The sequence below is a fragment of the Gavia stellata genome, chromosome 29, assembly GCF_030936135.1.
Source record: "Gavia stellata isolate bGavSte3 chromosome 29, bGavSte3.hap2, whole genome shotgun sequence".
NCBI lineage: Eukaryota > Metazoa > Chordata > Aves > Gaviiformes > Gaviidae > Gavia > Gavia stellata.
The window spans coordinates 5,174,922-5,184,233 of NC_082622.1; the positions used below are offsets into that span (position 1 = coordinate 5,174,922).

At 66.3% G+C, this 9,312-nt stretch overlaps 1 protein-coding gene across 1 annotated transcript; it reads right to left on the reverse strand.

Annotated features, from left to right (window-relative positions):
• Window positions 1–3,654: 3,654 nt before the first annotated feature.
• LOC132319644 (peptide methionine sulfoxide reductase MsrA-like) lies at window positions 3,655–6,510 on the reverse strand. Its single transcript, XM_059830908.1, has 6 exons — window positions 6,438–6,510; window positions 5,303–5,371; window positions 5,052–5,171; window positions 4,350–4,454; window positions 3,909–4,015; window positions 3,655–3,720 (listed from the first exon to the last, which is right to left on the reverse strand). Exons 1-6 carry the CDS (start codon window positions 6,508–6,510, stop codon window positions 3,655–3,657), a joined length of 540 nt encoding a protein of 179 aa, XP_059686891.1.
• Window positions 6,511–9,312: the final 2,802 nt, after the last annotated feature.

Consider the following 9,312-nt stretch of genomic DNA (forward strand, 5'->3'; position numbering starts at 1 on the left):
GGTGATGGAGAGAGATGTGATGGTGGAGTCAGGGAGGAGCCGAAGCAGCGGCTGGTGGGTGCGATCCTGGCTACGCACCCACCTTCGGGGACACAGGGGCCAGATCTGTCCCCTGGGACACCCCAGCCCTGCCACAGCCCACGTGCCTATCGCAGCCGAAGTGACAAACCCCGGGGAGATGTGGCTGTCACCTCCTGTCCCTGGGCAGGCTGCCCGGGCAGCGGGGGGAGGCACGTCCCCATCGTTTAGCCCCTCTCCTGGTCCCATCCCCTGACTCCAGCAGCTGGGGATTTATATATATAAAAAAAAAGAACAACCCACAAATCTTCAGATTTGGGCTCCCGCCATCCCAGCCATCTCCCCCCCATGAAACCCCACCGCGGGTGCCCACGACCTCCCACGAGATGAGGAGGATGAGGAGGGTGCCAGGGCGCGAGGCTGAAGGCCAGGGTCCCCCATTCCGTCCCTGTCTCCCGCTTTCGTTCTTCTTTAACTCCTTCTTCAAAGCCGGGTGGTGCGGCAGCTGCGGGGCCAGGTGCCGGAAGCCGACCTGCGTTCGCTTTCTCTCCGCTTTTATTTATTTTTTTCACTCGCCGTTGACCCGGGGAACTTCACTTTCTAAAAAATATAAAAAATAATGTCCCCGTGTCCCCCACCCCACCCCGGGCTCGGGGACAAACCCCACGCCGGGCTCGGCTCACACCCTGTGACATGATGGCACCCAGCCGTGCACCCATCCCTGCAGTTCGAGGGGACACCCAGCACCCAGCTGGGATGCCAGCGCTGGCCAAGGGGGGGGTCAGGAGGTCCCCGGCATGTGGCACCTGCAGCACCCAGGGGCTCCCCCGGGCCCCCCCCGAAAGCTGCGTCTCAGTTCTTCACTTTCACTCACCCCTGACAACCTTTTTTTTGGGGGGGTTCAGCTTTATTTTCATTTCTTGCCAGCCTCTTCGCTGTAAATCCACCGAACGCAGCCCCCAAATCTGCCTGTGCAAGAGGGGTGCTGGGGACACCGAGACGGGGGGACCCCTGCCCTTGGCGGGGGGACACACACACACATCATGACACCCCCAAAACATCCCTTGCAGGATGGTTTCCAGCCACAGACCCTCCCTGGGGACACCGAGGTGTCCCCAGCCGGACCCAGCCCAGGCTCCTGGGTGCTGGGTGGGTGCGCGGCGCCCATGGGCTGCCTGGGTGCTGGGTGGGGGTGCCCTTGGGACCCCCACCCAGGAGGGTACCCCGAGCCAAAGGGACCGGGACCCATTGGGGAGCTGGAGGAGGAAGGGTGGGTGAGCCTTGAAGATGTCCCCGTCACCCAGGTTTGGGGGGGTCTGGGTGCCTGAGCAGAGGGGTCGCTCCCCCCAAGGGGCACAGAGGGTTTGGGAGGGGGCAGGGTTTGGTGTTGGGGGGGGGGCATTTTCTGGGAAAACTGGGAAGGTGTGGGGGGGGCTGCTGGGCTCCTGCCCCCCGATTCCTGTCCCTGAACCCCTGCAAAACCCAGTCTGCCCAGTACAAGGTGGGACACGGCCACTGGGACCCCCCACCCATGAGAAGTGGGGGGATGGAGACTGCCTGATGCTGGGGGGGGGCACACGACACCCCAAGGACGGGGACCCTGCAGACATCGCAGGGGTGACACAACCCCCCATCAGCCTACCTGCCCGCTCCAGCCACCTCCGTCGCCACCAGTGGGGCCCCCCCAGCTGCTCCCCCTTTTCACCCCCCCCAGCACACACCTGGGGCCAGTTCGGCTCTAACTGGGCTCATCGGGGCCACTGCCCCTTCGGGAGCCGGTACAGGACACACAGCCCCCCCCCCATCACACTGTGGGGTCTGTCCGTCACCGCTGTCACTGCCGCGCCGGGGCCGGGGGACATGGGAGGAACGTGCTCCCCAAATCCCGTCCGCCCGGGCCAGGGGCACAGGTCTGGGGACGCGGGGGACAGGAGGGACGTGGCCCAGGGACGGGTGACAGGATGGGGCCCAGGGCATCCCCCAAAGGTGGGAGCCCCGCAGAGCGTCCCCCCCACACGACGTATGTACTTACGTGTGCTGTGGGTACCTGTGTGTGCCACGTGTCCCTGTGCACACATGTATGTGTATGTATGAAAGCTGCATGTCCCTGTGCATGTATGTACGTGCACGTATGCATATGTGTGCTGCATGTTCAGTTGCATGCATGTATGTGTATGTACCTGTGTGTGCTGCATGACCCTCTGCACGCACATATGTGTATGTATGAAAGCTGCATGTCCCTGTGCATGTATGTACAGGCATGTATGCATATATGTGCTGCATGTTCAGTTGCATGCATGTATGTGTATGTACCTGTGTGTGCTGTGGGTACCTGTGTGTGCTGCATGACCCTGCGCACGCACGTATGTGTATGTATGAAAGCTGCATGTCCCTGTGCATGTATGTACGGGCATGTATTCATATATGTGCTGCATGTTCAGTTGCATGCACGTATGTGTATGTACCTGTGTGTGCTGCATGTCCCTGTGCATGCATGTATGTGCATGTATGTGAGCTGTATGTCCCTGTGCATGCATGTATGTGCATGTATGTGAGCCGTATGTCCCTGTGCATGTATGTACGTGCATGTATGCATACGTGTGCTGCACATTCAGTTGCATGCACGTATGTGTATGTACCTGTGTGTGCTGCATGTCCCTGTGCAAACATGTATGTGCATGTATGTGAGCTGTATGTCCCTGTGCAAACATGTATGTGCATGTATGTGAGCCGTATGTCCCTGGGCATGTATGTACGTGCATGTATGTATATGTGTGCTGCGAGTTCATTTGCATGCACGCATGTGTATGTATGTGAGCTGCACGTCCCTGTGCATGCACACTCATGTCCCCTCTGTCCCCGTGTGCCACCCAGACCTGTACAGGCCGTATGTGCCATGTTTCTCCATGCGCACGCATGTACCGTATGTATCGTATAGGCGCGCACGCTGCTGGGACCACCACTGCCCCCTGGCGGGCGGGAGCGGGCGCGGCCCGGCACTGCCCCCTGGTGGGAGAGCGCGGGTCTGCAGCCCCCCCCCGGCCGCCCTACGGACCGCATAGCCCCATGGACATGGCCCCCCCCACCGCCAGCCCCACGGACACGGCCCCCCACGACCACCAGCCCCACGGACACGCCCCCCCCCCCCCCGCCAGCCCCACGGACACGGCCCCCCCAGACCAGCAGTCCCACGGACACGGCCCCCCCGCACCGCCAGCCCCACGGTCACGGCCCCCCAGCTTCCCCCCCCCCCGTTGCCCCTCCCAACCCCCCACCCTGAGGCAGAGCCATGGGCACAGCCCCCCCCAGGCAGGACCCATGGGGGTCCCTCCCCATCCCAGCGAGCCCCCCCCCCCAGCTGCACCCATGGGACTGGACAGGACAAGGTGGGGGGCACACGGCTTTAACCCTGTCCGGGCGATGGGGAGTGTGGGAGCTGCGGTGTGTGGGGCTGGCCGTGACGTGTGGGGCTGGCTGTTGTGCCCACCCTGCCTGCAATGCCGGGGACACGGGGACAAGCTGGGGGGGACACGAGGTGGCCCCTCAGGGTGTGATGGGGCAGGTGACACCGGTGCCCTTCAGGCCACAGGAGCCCGCGGGCACCTTGTGCAGGTACTGCTGGTGACAGTCCTCGGCCTAGTAGAAGTCACCGGCCGGCTCGATGGCAGTGGTGATGTCCCCCCACCGCTGCTCCCACAGCTCCTGGGACAGTCCCATGGCAGGGGATGGATGGACCTGGATGAACCCTGGATGGACCCCCCCATCCCACTGCCCCATGACATGGCATAGCCAGGGTAGGGGTTTGCCCCACACCCCGGGGCTGGAGGAGGTGGCCAGTGTCCCCAGTGGGGTCCCGGTGTCCCCAGTGGGGTCCCAGTGTCCCCACTTACCCGCTGGTACGCTGTCCTGCTGCGGAGGGCAGCTGCCTGCTGCTGGGGGTCCAGCGTGTAGATGACGGAGCGGTACTGGGTGCCCAGGTCCTCCTGCTGCCGCATGCCTGGGGGGCCAGAACCCCAGGGGGGTTACGGGGCACCCCCTGGCCCCAGCGGGCACAGTGCGGTGGGCGCTGCCTTCACCCATGGAGGGTGAGATGGGGAAACTGAGGCACGGAGGGGGTAGCGAGCTGGCTGCGGGGGGGGTCCTGCTAAAGGGGTTGATGAGGGAAGTCTCTGTGAGCCCCCCCGCACCCAGCACCGAGGGATGGAGGTGCCATGGACCCCCTGTTGGGGCCAGTTTGGGGTTAAGCCCCCCCTCAGACTGGGGCTCTGGGGCTGCCCCAGGGCTGCAGCGGGACCCACGGCCGCTGCCCGGCCCCGGCAGCTCGTCCCTACCTTGTGTGGGGTCGTGGTTCTCCCAGAAGACTTCGAGAAGCTCCTCGTAGCCGATCTCCCGGGGGTTGAAGACGACCCTCACCACCTCGGCGTGCCCCGTCAGCCCTGGCCAGAGCCAGCCCTGCAGCGCTACCAGGGGCAGCCCCTCACTGTGGCCTCCTGCCCCCCCAGCCTCCCACCACCCCGGGATTGGGGGGGACCATCGGCTGATGCACCCTCCTACTGGGAGCTGAGACCTGGCAAATTCGTGAGACTTGTGCTAAGCAGGAGCGTTGGCAGGGCTGGAGGGAGGGAGCTGGATACGGAGGGGCTGCAGCACCCGCTCACCCCCCAGGACCCCCCAGACCCCCTTCCCCAGGTGCCTGGTGGGGATGAGGAGCCGAAGCCCCCTCCTGCACTGGGATAAATCCCCGGTTGGAGACAGCAGCCGGGATAATATTTCCTGCAGACAGCTAATCCTCCACAAAATGTTTCTCCAGCTAAGCCGGGCAGCCGTCTGTCCGGGCTGGGGGGTGCGGGTGGGGGACAAGGGGGGATCAGCATCCGACGGACACCAGCGAGCATCCCATGGGAGCCCGGACCAGGTCAAGGCAGGGGCTGTGGGACACCCTGCGATGCTGGATGGGGACATCACCCGACCATGGGTACAGGGGGCATTGGGGGGGTCCCCATTGCAGCACGGGAGGAGAAGCCCCTCGTTACCTGTGCGCACTTCTTTGTAGGTGGGGTTGGGGGTGAAGCCTCCCGCGTAGCCCACCTGGGTGGAGAAGACCCCCGGCATCTGCCAGAAGAGCCGCTCCGCTCCCCAGAAGCACCCCATGCCTGGGGGGGGACAGGCAGGGAGCGGGCAGCTGGTTGTCCTCGCTCGGGGGGGGGTGAGCTGGGCTGGGGGGGCTCCGGGGGCAGCCCTGGCTGCCGGGACCCCCCTTCCCTGCCACGGGGGAACCACTCACCAAAAATCGCCCTCTGCATCTCCGCTGGGAATGGCGGGAGCGTGGGGTTCCCGTTGACGGCGTGGGTGGCTGCGGGGGGGGACACGGGGTCAGGACCCCCAGTCCGTCACAAACTGCAGCCGTCTCTACCCTGTGTCCCCCCCCAAAAGGGGGCACTGACCCTGTCCCCGTCCCCTCCAGCTCCTCCACCCGCCTGGCCTCTGGCCTGTGTCCTCTCATGGCCACCCTGACCCTAACCCGGCCCCTGTGGGGGTCCCGGGGCTGTCACCTCCCCCCGGGGGTGCTCTGGTACCCCACACCCTGCCCAGCGTTGTCCCCCGCTGTGGGGATGTCCCCCTGCCCCAGGGATGCTCTGGCTGGGGGGGACCTGCCCAGGGCTGGGGAGACCAAAGGGGGGGGGGTAGCAAGAGGGGGGCTGCGGGCATCCCTCCCCTCCCCCCAGGCTGCCGTCTCCTAGCAACGCCACCGGTTGCCATGGTGAACATGTCCCCCCCATCTTCATCCCACTGCAGATAAGGGGCCCCACTGCGCTGCGGGTGTGCATGGGGGTCCTGCTGCCTCCCCTGGCCCCCCCGGGGGGGAAGGATGCCCCCCCGGGCCTCCCACACCAGCACGGGGCATCCCAGGGCGTTTAAGGAGGGCAATGCCAGGGCTGGCACTGGCCACCCAGACACCCCCCCCCGCCAGCAGCAAAGGGAAGCTGAGACCTGGCCACTCGTGACACTTGTGGAGCACAAGCACCCTCCGCACTCCTCACCCGCCTCCTTCTGGGGCTCCCAGACCCGCTGTGTCCCCCCTTAGTTCCCTGCAAGGATGGTCCCCATCAGCAAACCAGGAGGTTACAGTGTTCCTGGGGTGGGGGGCAGAGGAGCGTGGACCCCCCCCCAGCACCCCCAGACACCTCTGGGCGATGGTGAAGCGGGGGGGCACTGGGGTCAAAACACCCCAGCGATGGGGCCACGCCTGGACCTTTCCCTGCAACCTCACCCCGGGGACAGGGTCAGCACCGACACCCCCAGAGCAGCCCCCCAAAACACAAGGGTGCTGGGGGGGGGGTCAGCAGGGTGCCACCCCCCTCCCCATCCCCAGGGAGCCCCCCGCCACCCCCAGCCCAGCCCGATGCCTGTCCTGGTACCTGCCACCGGCAGCCTCTGGGCTCTGCCCGGCAGAGCCTCGGCGGGGCTGGGGAGCACCCCGACACCCCGCATGGCCCCCGGAGAGACGGGACGTCCCGCCGAGCCCCGCTGCGCCTGCGGACTGGGAGGAGGGAGCTGTGGGTGCTGGGAAGGGCACTGGGAACACTGGGAGGGAGAAGGGTGCAGGAGACCGGGGAGGCAGAGCCTGGCGCCAGGAGCAGGGGGGTCACCGTGGGGGGCACGGGAGGAGATGTCCCGCTTTGTCGCACGGTGACACCGGGACGGGGTGCTCAGCCCCAGGAGGAAAATCCCCTCCTGTGGGACCCCCGGGGGGTGTCAGAGCGTGTCCCCGGGACAGGATGAGGCCGGGGCGATGAACCCTGACTGGGGGTGGCGAGGGGTGGCCGGGGCCAGGGGGGTGATCCCGTGGGATGGGCAGAGTCCCAGTGTGTCCGGCCACTCCGTCAATCGTTAGCGCACACGAGGCCGGCGGTGCCCAAGGTCACTCCGGGCTGGATCCAGCCCCCCGCTTCGCCCCACGGCTGAGCCCCACCAAGGCCTCCCGCAGCAGTGGGGCTCTGGACCCCCATGGCCACGCTGGTCCCCGGGCAGCACCCAGCACCCCGGGGCTGAGAGGATTGTGGGGTGGGTGGGTCCCAGCCCCTCGTCTCCACCTGGGGATGCCCATGGGAGGGCCTGATCCGGACCCCCCGGAGAGCCACGCTACCTGCAGGCAGCTCCGCATCTGAATCCATCCCTGCTTCGGGGTGCCCACGAGGACACCCCCGACCCGCTCACCTGCCCGCACCAGGAGTTGTCCCCAAACCCGCTGGGTTTGACCCCAACCGGAGCCTGTGTTGAAAAGCAGCCCCCCATAACCGATGGTTGGCGGGGAACCACCCAGCCACAACCCGGGCAGGCGACAGCCGGGCGCGTGGTCCCTGCGGACCCTCGGTAGATCTCCCTGCCCCTTCTAGAGCAGATCCCATGCCATCCCATCCCATCCCATCTCTCCCATTCCCTCCCCTCCCTCCCAACCCACCCCATCCCATCCCTCCCATCACCTCCCCTCCCTCCCATCCCATGCCACCCCATGCCTTCCCTTCCATCCCACCCCCTCCCACCCTATCCCCTCCCATCGCTTCCCTTCCATCCCACCCCATCCCATCCATCCCATCCCCTCCCACCCCTTCCCTTCCATCCCACCTCACCCCATCCCATCCCTTCCATCCCACTCCATCCCATCGCTCTCACCCCATCCCCTCCCCTCCCATCCCTTCCATCCCACCCATCCCATCCCCTCCCACCCCATCCCGTCCCATCCATCCCACCCCATCCCATCACTCCCACCCCATCCCCTCCCTTCCATCCCATCCCATCCGTCCCCTCCCACCCCTTCCCTTCCATCATACCCCATCCCTTCATCGCAATCCATCCCATCCCCTCCCACCCCATCTCCTCCCATTCCTTCCCTTCCATCCCACTCCATCCTATCCCCTCCCATCCCATCTCCTCCCATCCCTTCCATCCCACTCCATCCCATCCCTCCCACCCCATCTCCTCCCACCCCATCCCCTCCCATTCCACCCCATCCCATCCCTCCCATCCCCTCCCATTCCACCCCATCCCATCCCTCCCATCCCCTCCCATTCCACCCAATACCATCCCTCCCATCCCCCCCATCCCCTCCCATTCCACCCCATCCCATCCATCCCATCCCCTCCCACCCCATCCCCTCCATCTCATCCACTCCCATCCCTTCCCTTCCATCCCACCCCATCCCATCCCTTCCATCACACTCCATCCCATCCCTCCCACCCCATCCTATCCCTTCCATCCCATTCCTCGCCTCCCACCCCTTCCCTTCCATCATACCCCATCCCTTCCATCCCACTCCATCCCATCCCACCCCATCTCTTCCCATCCCTTCCCTTCCATCCCACCCCATCCCTTTCATCCCATTCCCTCCCACCCCATCCCCTCCCATTCCACCCCATCTCCTCCCATACCTTCCCTTCCATCCCACCCCATCCTATTCCTTCCATCCCATCCCTCCCATCCCACCCCTTCCCTTCCATCGCACCCCATCCCATCCCTCCCACCCCACCCTCCCCTCCCTCCCCGGCCTGGCCCCGGGCAGGGGACAAGGGGTGACCCGGGGGGGGTGGGGGGGGGTGGGCAGAGCGGGGGACACGCGGGGACACCGCCATCCGCCTTCGAGCCCGCCCGGAGCCCCCGCAGCAGTAGGCGCCGGGGCCGGGCAGGGAAGGGTTAACCCCACACGCACACACGCACCCGGGGGGGGACACACACAGAGCCCCCCCCAGCCCGGCGGTGGCCTCATTCTGCCTGGGGAGGGGACAACGCCGGCGGCCTGTCCCCAACCGCTGCCCCCCCCCCCCGCCCCGGGCTCTGCCGGCGGGTGCCCTTCAGCCTCCTCCTCCTCCTCCTCCTGCCGGGGCGCCCCGCGGGCACCGAGGTAACGGGGGGGGGGGGGGGGGGGCATGTACCCATGGATGCTCCCGGCTTGGGGGGGGACACGGCACGACCCGGGGGGGGACACACACGGAGGGGGGGGGACAGCCCGGGCAGCGCAGTGCGGCTGCTCCCGGGGGGATGCAGGATGTGCGGGGAGGGGGGGGGTGAGGGAGGGGTGTCCCCCCCGAAAACCCGGGGGGGGGGGGGAGGAACCCCCCCCGGTAGTGTCCCGCACACCCCGATAATGAGACCCCCCCCCCAATCTCATCCCAGCCTGGGAAACACTTGCACTGAAAAATCCCCCCCCCCCCCAAAAAAAAAAAAATCAGGGGTGGAAAGTGGCATGTACGTGTACTGGGGTGCACTTGGGATGGCCCCAGGGGGGTGGGGGTCCCC